Source organism: Acomys russatus, chromosome 32 (assembly GCF_903995435.1).
Source record: "Acomys russatus chromosome 32, mAcoRus1.1, whole genome shotgun sequence".
In the NCBI taxonomy this organism is placed as follows: domain Eukaryota; kingdom Metazoa; phylum Chordata; class Mammalia; order Rodentia; family Muridae; genus Acomys; species Acomys russatus.
In genome coordinates, this window is record NC_067168.1 from 47,513,331 (window position 1) to 47,531,506 (window position 18,176).

General features: G+C 53.8%; 1 protein-coding gene across 1 annotated transcript in view; it reads right to left on the reverse strand.

The window, feature by feature from the left end:
• Positions 1 to 5,811: 5,811 nt before the first annotated feature.
• The window catches only part of Ano10 (anoctamin 10), a 104,405-nt gene continuing 92,040 nt past the window's right edge, over positions 5,812 to 18,176 (reverse strand). The window contains exon 12 of the mRNA XM_051140251.1: positions 5,812 to 6,179. Within this exon, the coding sequence (XP_050996208.1) occupies positions 6,114 to 6,179 (66 nt within the window). The 3' untranslated portion in view covers positions 5,812 to 6,113. The remainder of the gene's footprint in view (positions 6,180 to 18,176) is intronic.

An 18,176-nucleotide genomic window follows, 5' to 3' on the forward strand; every position in this document is an offset into this window, starting at 1 on the left:
AGGAGTATAGCTTGTACTTGCCCAGGAGAGTGTCTGTGTCTGTGGGCCCTACATTCCTACCATGTGGCAGGGCTGAAGACAGTATGCCCACCAGTGTCAGGTGGCCCAGAGCGCCCAGTACACTGCCCAAAGGACAGCATTTCGATCGGCGCCATCTGGACAGAAGGAACACAAACTATAATTCTCTTCCTCTGCTTTTCCTCACTTAGCTGGTCCCCAGTGTAGTAAACCGAAGCTACCAGAACTGCCATGAGCCCCCAGGTCTGGACCCTGTCAATCTGACGCAAATCCACCCCTTGCCAGCTTTACATCCAAACACAACACTCTACCATAGCCAGCTACCTCTTTCTGGAGGTGTGCAACTTAACACTCAGTCCAACTTCAAAAGGCCCCATAGTCTTTAGCAGTTCTAACATTATTTAAAAGTTTAGGGCCTGTGTCTCATGTGAGACCCAAGGCAGTATCTTAGCTGAGAGCGTCTATAAAATAAACATGCTATAAACATGCTTCCAACATTCGATGCTTCAGAGTAAACCTCCCCACACCTAGAGAAAACGGGTGCATGGCAAAGAAAGACCAATGTGAGACTGACATCATTGGTCCTGCCGCTCCATGGCTGGCAGCTGGGGCTTGTACTGGAGTATGTGGGCTCCAAAGGGCTTTCAACTCTGCCCTGGCACCAGATATAACGTCTCTCTCAGGCTGTCTCCATGCCGTCCCTGCAGCTTTCCTCAGTAGAGGTCCTATTCCGCCCTCCGACACTGGGGTCTCCACTGCAAATTGGATCTCATCTTCACTGCCTCACATAGTAGCCTTTTTCAGGGCCTTCCTTCAGGGACACTGCCTGCCACGCCTCAGCAGTACTGTGCAGACCATGTTGGTGTCCAACTTGGACCCCATGGACCACGGTCCTGACCCTGAGCAGGGGCCACTCTCTGAGCTTACTCTCTCTCCTCATGGGTTTGGTTTTTTCTTGTTCATGAGACATATCCTCCACGGCTGGGGTCTTTTCCGAGGGCCCCTTGCGGGGACCACCAGCTCCTTGGTGCTCATCCCACAGCCACGGCAGTGCTGCCGTAGCCATGTTCTCTGCCTGGGGCTTTTTAATTTGCTCAAAATCTTTTTCCCCACCAAAATGAACTTTAAAAATCTGTCTAGGTTTTTGCTGATTTTTCACTAGATTTGTAAAAGTGTAGTGAGTAGCAGCCACGCCCAGCTTGAATGCTCTACAGTCTTGAAATTTACATCCAGTAAATCAGTTAATTTTCTTTAAGTTCAGCTGCTCTCAAGATCTTGGTAGATGGACAGAAGGAAGCCGGATTCTTTGCTAGAGCGTAATTTAACAGCCTCCAGCCGGGGGCCTAAGAAAAGCCCTGTCCCTCTGCAACCTCTGGAGGGGCTCCGCTGCCTGAGGGGCTCCACTGCCTTCCTCTCTCTCAGCGTGCCTGTCCTCCAGGTTCCTCTAGACTGGTCTGTTGATCTCTGTTTATGGGATCTGAGAAATGTTCTCGCCCAAAGTTCCAAACACTCACATTCCTCCTGCAAAATAGTCCCACTGGCCTAAGGACCACACAGATCATGGCACAAACCTGCTTTTCAGTTCTGATTTTGTTGCTGAGATAAAATACCTGATAAAGGAGCCGGGCGTCGTGGCGAACGCCTGTAATCCCAGCACGCGGGAGGCAGAGGTAGGTGCATCTCTGTGAGTTCAAGGCCAGCCTGGTCTACAAAGCAAGACCAGGACAGCCAGGGCTACACAGAGAGACCCTGTCTTGAAAAACCAAAACCACCACAACAAAATCTGATAGAGGCAATTTAAGAGAAGGCTTATTTTAGCCCAGTACCCTGGCCATGAAATCGTGGCATCGTGATCTCCGTGCAGAGAGCAATGAATCGGCTTAGCAGTTAGGGTGGATCTTCCCAGCTCACCCTCCCATGCTGAGGTGGGAACCTACCGCAACGCGGAGGGCCAGCAATCATCGGTCTCTGGGCTCTTAGGGGATTCCAGATTCTGACACATGAACACATCATCATCACACACCCTCTCCCCTCAATCCCAGCGGTCTATCCGTCAGAGTGTCTTACTTGCCCTTCATGGCGTCCCGTCTGCACCTCTCCTGCTGGCACTCTGGTCTGGGACTCACCTCCACACGCTCAAAGTTCCTTCAGGTTTCTCTACCCCGAAATGGAAGAGATCCTTTAAAGCTAAGTCAGAGAAATGGTTAAGGGCATTGGGCTGCTCTGGCAGACGACCTGGGTTCGGCTCCCAGGCCCCTCTTGAGCCCCCTTCTGGCCTCCCTGGGCAACCCACACCTGGTGTACAGAGACACACATGCAGGCAACTACCCCATAACATAAAAAAGCAAATCTTTAAACTGTGTTGTTTTACGAGGTGCTCGCTTTCCAAGTATGAGTGCCCATGTCAGTCCCTGCGGAGTCTTCTGGGTTCTGTCTTTTCATCACTTTGGTCTTTGGAAATTGTTTTCCAGGACAATGCATAGCCTGCTGTGGTAAATGTTCTGTGTGACCGTTGCGTGTTTTACACCCTTTGATTCTTCACCCAGTTCTTCTCTGTCCCCCGTCAGGTCATCTGGCCCACTTTCCCTTCTTACCAGTCCCTGAGACGCTGAGAGAACTGGGGACAATGGCCTTCATTCTCAGCCCTGCAGCGCAACTGAGCAAACCTGGGCAAGCCTCTCCTAGGGTTAAGAAAAGTATGTTTCTTCTAGTATTCCCAAACTAAAGGCAAGGAACCTGAGGACATGGCTGCCCCAGCAGTCTCCCGATTGTCAGGTCCCCTTCTCCTCAGGCTACCCTTGGGCACAGCGTGAAGGCAGGTGTGGAGTCCCCCAGGGCCCACACCGTCTGGCCATTGACAGGAGCCTTGCATCAGGCATGGCCCCAATAGGCCAAGGGTTCATAAATGTAGGGACTGTTCTGGTCCTTATCCTGTGACCTTTAGCCTTTCCCAGCCTGTTTCCCTGTTGGAATGAGGCAAGAGAGGCTGAGATTAAGGCTGGGAACAGGGTGCTCGGTGCCAGGAAGGGAATCTGTGGAGTGTAGTGCTATAGGCAGTGGGCACAGTCCTGGTAGTTGGCAAAGGGCAGGTCACTCAAGTTCTGTGGACCTGCCTCCTTGCCCATCAAATGGAGCCAATGTGAGGGAAGTCGGGGAAAGCCTGCTCTCTGCTTCTCGGCCTGGCTAAGTCTCTTTCAGCATTGCTCTTACCAGAGTTTGTTCTGAGATGCTTGAGCTGCCAGGAGGAAGTTAACAGTGGGTGTGCCCTAGACAGAGATACAGACTGGGGCTAGGGGGATGACACCCTTCCCAGGGCCAGCTGGGGATGCCAGCACAGGTCCAGTCTGCCCCAGGACCACCGTGGTGTGCTCTGGTTTGCTGGACTTACACTGTAACACCCATCAGAAAGAACTCCAGTCAGGGGTGTGATGGGAGGTGCCCAGGGTATGTCTGCCTCAGACACAGATCTGGTCAGTGCATGTCAGGCTATGGGTGTTTGGCTGGGAAATGACTTGGCTTGGGGCCAACCCCACTACTGTCCATTTCTACTGACCACCTGTGGGAACTGAGGGCAGTTGTGTCTCACGATTGAGGGAGGCAAGTTGAATGTGGTAAGAGGAGCCAGTCTTAGAAAGAGTGAGGCTCAGGCTCCACAGCTGCTGGGACAGTGGGTTAGGCCTGCCTGTGTCTCGGATCTAGAGCCTGGGACCCTGGGGACAGCACTGGCATCTGCTGGAACCTGCTGGTACAAGGACTCGGACGCTGAGGTAGCTGTCCCTGGGCATACCTGAGTCCATCCCGACTCAGCTGCATCATGTCACATCTTTCTGGGAAGCCTTCCAGGCAGGGCCTGTAGGACCGGCTTGTGAGAGAGATTCGGCTGACACTTGCCTCCCTCAGGCCTGAGGCTTCTAAAGGCAAGGCTCTTCTCCCACGACTGGCCTACACGGCGTACCTCCCAATGACTCTTGTGAAGCCTCTGAGTGACCGGGAGGGCACCAGGCGTGGACGTATCTCTCCTTCATTCCCCAGGGCATAGCTGCCCCTTTTCATCCTTGGGCCCCAAGCACCCTGCTTGGAGCAAAATGGGTTAAACTTCACTTCTGGCCATCCTGGTTCTGACTCCTGTTACTTTTTATCCCAACCAGGGGGTGTGGGGACTGACATCGTGTTGTCTGAGCCTGTTAATGGGAGCTGGGGTCTTGGTAATCAGGGTGGGTGAGAGACCAAAGGCAGAGAATTTTCACCCGGGTGATCCTCAGAGGCCAGGGGGAAGGTGTGAGTCATTGTGTGTCTGTGGGTGGGTAGCAGTGGAGTAGTGAGGGGCACCGGGCTCACGAGGCAATGCCATGGCCTGTGTCTGAGTGGCCAGGACATTATTGGGGATGAGGGGAAGCGGGTGAGGAGGAGGAGGGGGAACGGGTCTGGTGGGGCAGGTGCAGGGCACAGGGTGGGATGGCACCTTCTCAGATGCCTTCCTCAGTCCAGGGACAAGGGACAACAGGATGCAGAGCAGCTGGCAGGGTTACCGACATCTGCTCTCTCTCACACCACAGTGTCTCAGAGGGCCGCTGTGTACAGCGCTCCACCTGCTCTGCGTCCTGGGAACAGAAACACATGGGCACAGTTACAGCTTCTCAGAACCTATGATCAACACCTGCCATGTCGTGTCCTGTCCCGTCCCATCCCTACATCACCTTCTTTGGTCCCAGGCCCAGGGGAGGGTCCTGTTCTCTCTGGTGTCACAAGTGTGGCACACGGAAACAGCGTCATGAGTGCAGGGAAGCCCGGCTGGGTTTGCACAGGGGGTACACGGGAAGGCAGCAGCTGGGACCGCTTGTGGGCAGACAGGCTGACAGGCTCAGACTGGGTACCCAGGAGTCACTGGTTCACAGCCAACCGTGTCCCTGTGCATAGCCCTCTAGTCCAGGCTCTGTCAGGAACCAGAGCATCCAAGAGCCCAGGCTAAGAGCAAGACGTCGGCATCTCAGGTCTTCTTTGGTGGCTGTATTTACTGGCTCTTTAAAACCCAAGTCTGGTCTAGAAAGTTACAGTAGGGACCCAACAACCACTGTGTGAACCTGGCATGTCTCCTCCCCAGGAAGCAGAGGGACAGAGGTCAGAGTCAGGACTCATTAAAATGAGCCACACTGAGCCAGGCGCTTGCTGCCTATTCTCTGGGTAAATTGAGGCCCAGACCACTGAACTGCATGGAGCAGGACACCGGAGCTCCTGCTGGGGGTGCTGACCATGGAGCCTGGCAGGTGAGCTCACACATCCAGCAAGGGCATCCGCTCCCACCTGGGCAGGCGGTCATACCTGCAAGTCACTGGACACTGTAGGTACAGCTGGGGAGGGGGGCAGCAGCACTGGCTGTAACCCCCACCGCTCTGTGGCAGGTTCTGGCACATATGGGGCCTCCCTCAGGTATCAGCAGCAGCAGTGGGCTTGGCTATGAGCTTTGGGGCTTCGCTTGGCCCCTGGGATCTCTACCTCACGGCTGCACACGTCTCCCTTTGGTGGTGGAGGCAGCAGAAGCACTGGACAAGTGGGAGGAGCAGAGTCAGAGCAGGGGATAGCCTTTAATAGCTCAGGTACACGGTGTCAGAACCAGGAAGGAGATTCAGGTGTGGAACGTCCTCCCCCGCCCCACCCCGCCCCACCCTGACCCACCCCAGCACGGCTCCTGTGATGGATATAACGTGCACAAACTCTAAGCCACCGCTCCATCACGGGGCCTGGTGGGGTAGGAAGTGACCGCCTGGCACCTACTGTGAAATGCCATGTGGAAAGCTGGTGACTCCTTGGGGATGAGGTTCAAGGGTAGCCAAGGCGCCTGAGCAAAGTGAGACGGCTGGAGGGGTGTGTGGAGCCCTGGGAGGGTCCAGGTGAGAGGGCACCAGGAAGGCACCAGGAGTCCCAGACTCTTTCACCCACAGAGCCAGACCTTGCCTGGATGGTTTGCCTGCTGCATCTCAGCCCTGCCACAAAGCCAGGAATCTGGCCTAAGTCCAGGCTGGTGTCGCTTCCCTGTGCGGGTCTGATGCGGGTGCTCCTCTCACGTGCTGGGGACGGGGCGGCCAGCATGCCGGGGCTCAGGTAGCTTCCTTCCCACCTTCCTGGGACTCTTCCTTCAGGTTTTCTGCCACCAGCTTCATTTGCTGTTGAGAGAACACAGGACCACAGATAAACTCTGCAAACCTAAGGGGCGGCACCAACATGGCAGAGGCTCCAGCCTACAGACACTCAGGCAGAGGGCTGGGGTCCCAGGAGGACGATGCCGCTGGGCCGTTCCTACAGCTCAGGTCCTCTGCTCTTCACCTGGCTTGCAGACAATGATTACTGCAGGTAGAAGTGCTGCTGTGGGGGCTGGAGAGGTGGCTCAGAGGTTGAGAGCACTGTCTGCTCTTCCAAAGGTCCTGAGTTCAGTTCCCAGCAACCACATGGTGGCTCACAACCATCTATAATGTGATCTGATGCCCTCTTCTGGCATACAGGTGTACATGCACTATATACATAAGAATAAATAAATCTTTTAAAAAAAAAAAGTGCTGCTGTGAGTGCACAACACTGGGAAGGCAGGGCCGCAGGAAAAATGGGACGCCAAAGCAAGGCCGAGTCTTTACTCTGCCCCTAGGAGCTGAGTGACTGGGAAGTCTGGCACCCCATGCTGCAGGCAGGCCTACCGCCCTTCTCAGTGGCTGGCCCAGAGCCATAGTGCAGCCCTCCACAGAGCCCACAGCTTCCCCGGGGGTGGGGGACACCTGGGACCTAGCTGAGAGGACCTGAGAAGACCTAAGCATCCCTCTCTCCCTCTCCCAGCCCTGCAGATCCCAGACACCTCTTCCTACAGTGCTGAAGAACTCTGCCCTCTCTGCTCTGCCCGACTAGCTCATCCCTGAATGCATGCTCTGGAACGCAGCTTAAAGCAAAGGCTTCTAGTAACAGCCATTCACCCACAAAAAACAAAACGCTTCAAGTGTATGCAGTGCTGGCCTGCAGGTACCAGGCTGTCCCCCTCAGAACCTGCGTGTCACATGGGCCTCAGAAGGGCCCTCAAAGGCCATGAGCAAGAGTTGGCTCTGCCTTGACAGATCTGTGGGTAGCCTTTAACGGGAAGAGACGGGTAGAGTGGGGAGACCCGTTCACCATTACAGGGTATATTTCTGTGACGGGCCCGGGGCACTGGGTAGGCACTGGAGTTGAGGCTGGTTCAGAGCTGGTCCTGCCCCGGGCCCCACAGCTATGATGTGTCCCCAGCAAAAAGATGGAGTTGGTTTGAATTAGTCCACAAACCTACAGTAGCAAGGCCCAACAGATGGTGCACCTTCCACGGGCTGAGAATCCGGTCTGCCCGGCCCCGAGGACTGCTGGTCACCAGTGTGAAACTGTCCCAGCGCTGCAGCCCGGGTTCACCACAACCCTCCCACCTGGTATCGCTTAAGAACTATGAGACTTTTTTTTTTTTCAAGACAGGGTTTCTCTGTGTAGCCTTGGCTGTTCTGGACTAACTTTGTAGACCAGGCTGGCCTCGCACTCATAGTGATCCACCTGCCTCTGCCTCCCGAGTGCTGGGATTAAAGGCCTGCGCCAAAAAGAACGCTGGGATAGCTGTAGAGCACCAAGCTCCTGACTGACAAGTAACCGTGGGAAACAGAAGACTGTGTCCGTTTAGAATAGAGAGGTCGGATGTGAGAGCAGACCCTGGCGGTTCAGGCAGGGAGAGAACTAGGTGGCCTTCAAGGGTCCTGCGAGGTGCGAGCTGTTCTTTGTGTCTGTGTGGCTACACCAGGAGCCTTGTGGTGCAGGTGACAGGACACGCAGGAGTTTATAGCTCTCCTAGAAGGAGCCTCTTCTGGATGCACCTCAAGGCAAACGGCATTTCTCCCCCGAGTGACAATACCCTAAGTGGCCACTGCTCCTATTTGACTTTGGAATAGCTGCACCCACGGGGGTCTCCCATGTGAGTGACCACACTCACTCTCTGAGGATCTGCCAGGCTCTGCTCTCCTGCAGCCTGCCTGGCTCAGGAGAGGCCTAAGGGACTAGTGGTGTCTGGGGTCTCGGGCCCTGCTGCTCTGTTGTGGCAGGGTAGGAGGCCAGGTGTCATAGGTGGTCTGACCTTTCCTTGCCCCAGAGCAGGGCCTTGAACAACGGAGCCTAGTGGGCCAGTCAGCTGAACCAAGGTCACCCTGGCCTGGGGTGTGTGAGGAGTGGGGGTGGGGGTAAGGGGCAGGGAACAAAACCACCTCTTTAAACATCAAGTGGACTCTTCGGGAACCCTGAAAATAAAGCCTGCACACGCCAGGCAGGGTAAGATACTACAGCTGACCTTTCCCTGTAAAACAGCAACAGAGTGAAAGGGAGAATGGGGAAAAAAATTTTTTTTTAACTTGTGACTTATTCGACACTCACACTCCAAATGGTCTTTAAAAGTGCAGGTGGCTTCCTGTACCTAAGCGTGGCCTGGGGAGGTGTGTAGCTGGGTCCCCTTTCCCTGTACAGAACTACACAAAGGACTTTTGAGAATATCCATGCTTCACCCAGACCGGGGGTGGCTGCAGTGAATCCTGCTGACCTCACCCCTGGGCCTCCCGCACTCATGGCAGACTTCCTAACTTAGCCCACCTCAAAACTTCCTGGACTCAGCTACTGCCTTGCTTAAAATCTCTCAGCACCTACCCCAACCTCCCAACCCCCAACAGTTTTGAAGGAACTTGAGCAACCCTGGGCTGAAAGCTGTGTGTTACAAGGGGAGGAACACACTGCTGGCCTCCTGGGCCTCCGTTCACCTGGAGCGCGCAGCCCTGTGTCATCCGCTGGTGAACAGTAGATACTTGAAGGGGTCTCTTCAAGGCAGCCGAGCCACGGCATCTGGCTCCCCCAAAGGCTTCCCGGGAGCAGGGGCCCTGGCCTGGGATAGAGTCGCCCCATTTCGCACTGACTCACTGTTCACCTCTGCCCTGATTTCCCGGTCGGGGGCACAGCCCAGACAGTGGGATGTCCTCAAGCTCCCTAGGTTCCCAGCCTGCACTGCAGTAGAAAGCTGAGCCTCCAGTGGAGGAGGTGACAGGAAGAGCAAGGGGCCACCACAGCACGGGTGTCACCTTCCTAGAGGCTGGGGACTGCCACTGGGTTTGCGAGCAACTAGACATGGAGACAGGTGAGAGATGTGCCCAGTGTTGCCTGGCATTCGGGGCTCACTGTGACCAACCATTGGTTACTGGGATCTCATGTCAGAAAATGTGCTAGGTCACTGTGGTTGGAGACCCATGAGGACTCGGTGTCTGGGGCTGAGTCTCAAATCTTTCTGTGGACCAAACTCAGGGCCTTGCCTTTGACAGACAGATGTTTGACCACTAAGCTACAGCCCCAGCCTCAGAAAAGCAAAAGACAGAAACTGTCCTGGGAAAGTAAGTTAGCAGTTGCTTAAGCACCTGAACAGAAAGAAGGCGCCAGGGAGCAGCAGCAGACCCCAGCCCCAAGAGGGCGCCAGGGAGCAGCAGCAGACCCCAGCCCCAAGAGGGCGCCAGGGAGCAGCAGCAGACCCCAGCCCCAAGAGGGCGCCAGGGAACAGCAGCAGACCCCAGCCCCAGAGGGCGCCAGGGAGCAGCAGCAGACCCCAGCCCCAGAGGGCGCTAGGGAGCAGCGCTGTAATGCACTGTGTAGATGTGACAGGCCGGGGAGAGGATGCTTAAATGGTGCCAAGTCCAGTAGCCTCATTTGGAGCATGCAGACATGGTGGGCCAATAAAGGCTTCGGGGTGCACTGGGACAGCTGCCACCGGGTGGAATCCACCTTCCAACTTCTAAGCACAACCCTACCGTGGAGGCTCCCCTTTCTTAGAGGAGTGGGGTACAGTGAAGTGAGCTGTGCAGGAAGGCAGTGGACAGCTGCATCCTTGAGGAGAAAGTGACCTTTTCATGACCTATATGTGCAAGGTTATCAGAGAAAGGAAAACAAGAGCCTGGCTTCACAGAGCCTGGGGTTGGGTGAGGGAACGGAGCACGGTGCCTGGCACCTGACTTGCAGGACGGCCAGACAGCAGCCAGTTCCTCCTCAGAGGCCACTGGGAATCAAAGCATGGCCTCCTTGAAATGAGTGGCAAGTCATGACAGGGCAATTTCTGACCGTACCCCACAAGCTCCCATTATTTCTTCTTAAGCAGGTAACACGAGGGCAACTAATTTAGTACCTGGATGAGACATCACAGACCACCTCTGTCCCCCCGAGAGAAACAGGGGTGCTCTGGTGTTCTTATGCCACAAATACCCAGTGAATTTAGGTGACGCCAGGATCACCAACTTTTGGTCTATGACCAAAAAGAAGTACTATAAATTCAGAAAGATTAGGACCAAAATAATGGGAGCAGCGACGATGAACGGTGACTCACAGGCCTCTCAGTGCCCCACAGAGAGAACAGTCCCCACAGTGCCCCACAGTGAGAACAGTCCCCACAGTGCCCCACAGTGAGAACAGTCCCCACAGTGCCCCACAGTGAGAACAGTCCCCCACAGTGCCCCACAGAGAGAACAGTCCCCACAGTGCCCCACAGAGAGAACAGTCCCCACAGTGCCCCACAGAGAGAACAGTCCCCACAGTGCCCCACAGAGAGAACAGTCCCCACAGTGCCCCACAGAGAGAACAGTCCCCACAGTGCCCCACAGTGAGAACAGTCCCCACAGTGCCCCACAGAGAGAACAGTCCCACAGTGCCCACAGTGAGAACAGTCCCACAGTGCCCCACAGAGAGAACAGTCCCCACAGTGCCCCACAGTGAGAACAGGCCTATCAGTGCCCCACAGTGAGAACAGCCCCAAATACACGCTTAAAAGCTAATTCTCAGGTGGGTGCTGGCGCACGCCTTTAATCCCAGCACTCAGGGAGGCAGAGGCAGGTGGATCTCTGTGAGTTCAAGGCCAGCCTGGTCTACAAAGTGAGTACAAAATAGGCAAAGCCACACAGAAAACCTGTCCTGAAACAACAACAAAAACCAAAACCACAAAACAAACAAGTACAAAAATAAAGCTACTTGTCCCTTCTACTGTCTACCATTTATTGGAATGACAGTTTTCATCTTTGCTTTGTACACATGACATAAAGCGCTTTCGCCACACTCATCCCCTTCCCTTGGCTTTGCCTCGTACACAATCCTTCAACAGAAGAATAACATCCTCCTCCCCCCGCGCCTGCCCTATTAACCTTTAGCTGTGCCCGGTTGCTGTCAACTTCCATTCAGCCATGTCCTGAGAATCCTACCTGGGCATAAGAGAGCTGTACTCACGAGGCACAGGCAGGTGGATCTGTGGCCAGCCTGAGCTACAGAGCAAGATCCAGGATAGCCAGGGCTACATAGAGAGACTCTGGAGAGAGAGAGACAGAGAGACAGAGAGAGACAGAGAGAGAGAGACAGACAGACAGACACACACACACACACACAGACAGACAGACAGACAGACACACAGACACACAGACACACAGAGACAGAGACATGGGGGTGGGGGGAAGATAACAGAATGAGTTGCTGTAATAAAAAAGTCAAAAATGAAGTCTTAATAAGGGGCTAGAGAGATGATTCAGGGATTAAGGGCACTGACTCCTCTTCCAGGGACCCAAGTTCAGTCCCCAGCACCCACATGCTGGCTCACAACTACCTGTAACTCCAGGATCAGATCACCAGTGTTGGCCTCTCTCTAGGCATCCACTCCACACAGATGTCATACAGATACACAGATAAAGAAATATTTACATGTTTTTTAAAGACACAAGCAAGGTTATTTCATTTATTATCATTTATTTTCATATACAGAAAGATAAAACTAGACTTTTCCTCCTATTCTGTTGGGGGTGTGGCTGCTCCTTCACATGGGCGGGGCTACATTCACGTCAGTTTGTTTGAGGACCCAGTACAGAATTCAGCAGCAAAACAAACACAGCTTAACAGATTTAACTTCAAACTTGACACTCATTTTTGGGGGGGCGGGGGGAGGTTTGAGACAGGGTCTCTGTGTGCCATCACACCCAGCTTGACACTTATTTCTAAAATTACCACAGAAAAAAGGAGCAAAGATCCACTGCAAATAAATGAATATGATACAACGTTCTCTTCCTAAAATGTTTGCATTCTGCAACTGTGGTTACACAGATGTCTGTTTCAGGCCATTGAAGGTGTGTGTGTGTGTGCGAGTGTGCGTGTGCGTGCGCGTGCGTGTGTTTCCGAGCAGTGAGGCTGTGTAGAAATTGAGAAGACATGGCGCTGATGGGAGCAGGGCCCAGGCCCCCCCTGCCGCTGCAGCTGAGAAGCAGCTGTCCACACGCCTGCTTTGCTCAGACCCCCTCTCCTTTCTTTCCAGCTTCCCTTCTCCCCATCCCGTCTCCTCCTCACCTCCTTTCCTTTCTTTCTCTTACACTTTTGTGGTTAATGAAAGAATTCAAGTGAAATACAAAAACAATTGACTCCTGCTGGCCGACTGTAGCTGGTTCTGTGGGGGCCTTCCTCCCAGAGCCTGCGTCTCTGCCTCCCCTTCACGCTGCAGCCAACCTCCAGGTCCAGGCTTCGCCCACTGGGTGCATTGGTTTTTCTGACACCCAGGACTTCACACTGGAGCCTGTGGGGGCTTTCCCTTTCCTTCGCTCTGATGCACCAGCGTTCCAAAGTCTCCAGTCTCCTGCGTTTCCTGGGTGTGTCCTGCCATTCAGCCTTCAGCTTCAGGTTTTCCCAATATGGGCGTGTTCTCCTGACACCCACAACTTCTGACCGAGCAGCTGGTACCTCTCAGAACAAGACTGCTGCCCCCTGGTGGTATGAGCCCAAGTTGCACACTACAAAAGCCCTTTCTCCGGCTCCCCCATCACTGGACCCTGGATAACAGTGTTTAGAGGTGTGTCTTCTGGGTTCTCTTCCCTGTCTGTGGAGACGGGTGTGACTATGTGGGCCTGGAGCAGTAGCAGCCACCTTAAGACCATCATAAACAATAATGCCCAGGATGGCTGAATGTGAAAAAGCAAAGAGCTTGCCTAGGTCATGTGCTCAGCTGCTCCCCAAGTGCTCAGCTGCTCCCCAAGTGCTCACGTGCTCAGGTTGGTGTGTGGACTTATTTCCAGGCAAATTCACTTAATGATTTTGACTTTTTTTTTTTTTTCCGAGACAGGGTTTCTCTCTCTATCCTTGGCTGTCCTAGACTCACTTTGTAGTCCAGGCTGGCCTCGAACTCTCAGGGATCCACCTGCCTCTGCCTCCTGAGTGCCACCACGCCCGGCGATTTTGACTCCTATTCCATACTGTCAAAGCTCTAAAACCTCTCTTTCTCCTGGAAATGACTGGTATCCTCTCTGGCGAGCCTGTGGGTGCCATTCTGCTGAGAGGGAAGGCCTGTCTGGCCACTGTGCTGCCCTTCCCACAGTACAACATGAAAGCCCGCAGCCATGTTGAAAGCTCTCGTCAGGGTCAACAGCTGGAGCTCTTTCCCTATCTTTCTTTCTACTGCAAGGGGAGGAAGCTTCACCCCTCACTCCACCCAGCCTCACCAGCAGCTAAGAAGCCTCCTGGGGCTGCAGCCAGGAGCAGACTCTGGACCACACTTCATTTGCCCTGGGAGGGAGGCTGCTATGGTCCTTAGCAAGTCTGGCCGACGGGCTCTCAGTTCTGGAACCCCTGTCTAGGAGCCGCCTCACTTCCCTCTGGGCCTTTCTTGGAAGCCTCCTCCAGTCCCTGCCCCAGGCGTCCTCCAGCGAGCTGTGGTCTTCTCCCCTGCTGCTCAGCCTCCCCTGGCAAAGCCAGCCTCTCCCTGCCAGCTTCCTTTTCACTAGCTCTGGAATCTTCTTTCCCTGTGTGGAATTCTCCCTTGACCTCTTGGCCCTCAGCGTCTTCTGGGTGTTTGTGCTTCTGGCTTCCTCTCTGAACTTTTCCATCTTGCAAAGGATGGTCCACTCTAAACAGAGGCTCTGCCAAGATTGGCTACAAGTACAGGAATAACAGCCACGCCCCTGCCTTTCCCACCTTGATGGCTTCCTACAGAAAGACCACAGTTCCTGGCTTTCCTTGTAGAGTAGAGAAGTCATGTCCACCCCAATAAGGGGCCACATCCTGTCTTACTCTGTAAGTGCATGTACGCGCACCAGTGCGTGTGCATACACACACACACACACACACACACACACACACACACACACACACACACACACACACACACACTGCTCCCTTGCTGTGAATAACACAGAACCACCAAGGATGACAGACCAATCCTCTCTTTCTCTCAAGATGCTTCCTGTGACCCAAACGCTGGAGGTGGGTCCCAGGACAGATGCGCAGGGAGGGTGTTCCTTGCAGATCCCTCACTACCCACGTTTTATGGCTTTCCTCTGTGGGTTTCAGGAAAACTGACATCTGTGGAGTTAGTCTCTGCTGGGCTTCTGTTCCTACCAGTATGTAAAAGGCAGTGCCGGGGCAGCAGGGGCACTAAGCCCAGGGAGGCAGGGTCTGGGTCTGGGGGAGTTGAGGCAGGGGTTGGGAGAATGGGTGTGGAGCTCCAGGGAAGCCGCTCTTGACTAGGGCAGATTCCTGTCGGTTCCTCTGTCTCCCTCCACTTTCCCTTCCTCCTCCCTCTCTTCTTCCTCCCAACGGGGTCCCCGATGCAGCCCAGGCTAGCTTGAAGCCCTTGCCCTCCTGCCCACACCTCCCCCAGTGCCGGGATCCCTTTCTTACTTGTGGCTTCTCTGCACACGGACATGACCTCAAGTCCCACTCATGATTGCTTCTGTCTGCATCCAAGTTTAGAGATTCTATCTGTGAGTCTCTGTCTGCTACAAGGTCTCAAGATTTGACTTAGTTTCCTCTAGGACTTGCATTGGGGTCATGATCCTCTTGGGGATCAAGTGTGGCTCTGTACTGATTTCCTGCTTCAGACATCTGCTGCAACCAGCACCCTGCTCACTCACCTGCAGTCTGGGCATGGGCAGGGCACTTCCTGCTCTGACCTGCCTCACACCCCCACCCTCCCCACCCCTACCCCCGCTGTCCTCATGGTGACTCTACTGCATGCTCTGAAAACATTAGCATTGGTCTTCAGTTTTGTTCTTCTCTTTTAGAGTTTGGTTACTCAGCTTCTACAAAACCACAGATGAGGGCTGCCGACATTCCCATGGTAAGGCTGGGCAGTCAACCCCTGTCCAGTTTCTATCACTCTGTTGTCTCATCAAGGGTAACGGATGTGCAGGTCGCATTCCAGACTCCGTGCTCTCCTGCAGGCTTGGTTCCCGCACGCATGGTCAGCATCTGTGAGCAGGACCCCTTGCTCACCTGTGTAGAGCCTCCTGCGTCTGTCTCCTCATTTCTTGGTCTGACTGCAGGAGTCTTCAGCACAATACTGCCTGTCCTCCTGTCTGACCTCACAGCGAGGGTCCAGCAGCCACCCACCCTTAATGAGATCATTTATAGATTCCTCACTGATGCCTTTCATCACACAGCAAGTCCCAGGTGCTGGGCATCCCACAGCCCAGCGATGGCCCCATCTTTTGTCCTGTCTCTCGGCTTCATTGCATGTTTACTGCTGTGGCCTTACATTTACTATTTTTTCCCAATGTTCATCTCGTCTGCTGTTAATCCCATTGTGTTTTCTGACCTAAGGCTTTGCCCTTTAGAACCTGGATGTGCCTGTTTAACCACTCGTGTCTTTATAGCTTGAGTGACTGCACTGATATGCTCGCTTGCTGATTCTGTCATGTGCTGCAGCTTTGGGACAGTTTAAAGCCGTGGACGTTCTCCTTCCGACTGCGCATGTGTGCGTCGATGTTGGTTCTTTGTACTGTTCTGGAGGGATACGGTTGCAGGATTTGAAACATTGGCGCTTTGTGGTTATATGCCGTGGTTTGTCATGTGAGCTCAGCTGGGAGTTATTTCCTACCAACGGGGCGGGCTTTCGGAGTGTCCTTGAGCTTCCCGTGGATTCTGTTTTCTATTTGCTACAGTAACAACACTGCCCGTCCCTGCACGCCAGGTGAGCTCCGCCACTGCTGGTGGTGCTTTCCCGGCTCGGCTCCCTCACATGCCCACACCCTGCTGGACATGGGGCCGGTCCTGGGTGCCTCTGGTGCTTTCTATACACGACATTCTTCCTTGGTTCTGCCTGTCCTGGGATCCTCAGCAGCTGTGGCCTCCCTGACCCCTCTTCTCAAGGTGGCAAATCTAGATACAGAAATTATGGGGGCCTGCCTGTCCCTGGAGCACCGGGTAGGTGTTAAGTACAGCTTTAAAGCTAATGACAAGATTGTTAGATTGTTTAAGTGCTTCCAGTACTTGCTCTCCTGAAATAAGGACCAGAAGCTGGGGTTCCACTCTGCAGTGTGCAGCCTCTGACCTCACCCTAGCTGCCCTAGCTGCCCTGAACAGAAGGACTGCCAGTCAAATGCTGGGCTTCCCTGTGGCAGCGGCCATCTTGAACATGACACAGAGCCTCAAGAGAACCTCATGATGGCTACAATGGCGGTGGCAGCCATCTTGAATATTACACAGAAGCCCAAGAGAACCTCATGATGGCTACAATAGCAGCAGCAGCAGCAGCAGCAGCGTTTGAAGACACAGTCTCTGCCACGGCGATCTCAGTTTATATCAGACATGTTTGGGGGTCACAATCTTCAGTGAGATAAAGTTGACTTTGTAACCATTTCTACCTAAGCCAAAGTGGGAACACTTCCCCTGGTGGCCCACAAAGGCAGTGCTGTGAGGGCGCCAAAGATAGTTGGTGTTTGCTACTTTGTGGGTTCTTCTTCCACTCTTCGCCACCCCTTTTCTTCCACCCTTCCAACCCCCTAACACTAGATAAGAGAGAAAAAAGGACAGAGAGGAAAGGAAAGAGATCCCTGAATAAAGTCAGGGGTCTGGAAAGAGACCAGCAGCTGCTGGAGAGTGCCAAGGCTTTAAACACTGAAGGTTCCTCTGACCGAAGCACATGTGCTGCAGAAAGGGGGAGATGGCAGCATGAGGCCAGAGACAAGAGATGGCACTGCAGTCGGTGCTGCTGTGGGATGGCTCAGCCCGCCTGCCTGTCTCTCAGAAGGACGAGGACCTGGGCATGCATGGCTGGCGTCAAGCTAGCTGCTGCTAAAACACGAGTACAAAGGCTGGACCGCGTGCCTGCTCTGCCTTTTAAAGTATCAGGCTGATGTCCGTGGCTCTCCCATCCTCTTCTTCCTTGGCTTTGGTTTTTGAGACAAGGTCTCAGTACACAGACCAAGCCGCCCTCATACTTAGAAGTGATTCCCCTGCCTCAGGGTTCTGAGTGCTGGACTGCAGACCCACACCCTTGATGCGGTAAACACATCAATCAGTGAAGCCAACATTAGCTCCAACGTTTCTTATGTTTTTAAATAAAGACTTAAAAAATGGTTAAGATCGGTTTCGTAGTTTTTAGCTGCAAACTGACCTACGATACTGTTCTAGCCCTGCCACACCCGCACACCCATGTGTTGCTTGGGTCCTCTGGCAGCTGTTTTTCTAGGTTTTCAGGGGTCCAGTGTTCTCACCTCAGGCAGCTTTGCCACTTGGTGAACTCTGAACAATGAGGCACAAACTCTCATGGGTGTCAGGGGCTCCTAGAAAACAGACTGATATCTCAGGAGGTCGGTGAGTTCCCACAGGCCACAGGAGGGCAGAGAGGTAATGTCAGGGTGGCGCCTCTACTGCCAACTCCACAAGGGTGGAATGTTGGTGTCCCACCATCCAACTTGGAGCTCACACACCACTGTGCTACATGACTGGGTGGGGCTTTGGGGGGAGCGCCTGAGCCATCAGAAACCTTCAGGAAAGGAGTTATTGTTCACATAAAACAGACTTGATGGACTAAGAATATTGCTGAGCACCAGTGGCAGAGTACTTTCCAAGTGTGTGTGAGGGTCAAGGCCCTCAGTTCACAGCAATACACACTCAAAAGCGAAGGGGATCTCTCTCTCTCACACATACCCATAGAGACCGAGAGACAGACAGGCAGAAAAGACCTGAGCATGCCCCTCTGCCCTCTACTGTGTGAGGCTGCAGCAACAGGGTTATCTTTGGATGAGACTGTCTTAGACGCTGTGAGCAAGCCCTGACCAGATTCAGAGTCCAATGTGCCTTATTCTTTGGTTTCCTAGTCTGTAAAACTACAAACAATAAATACCTATTGC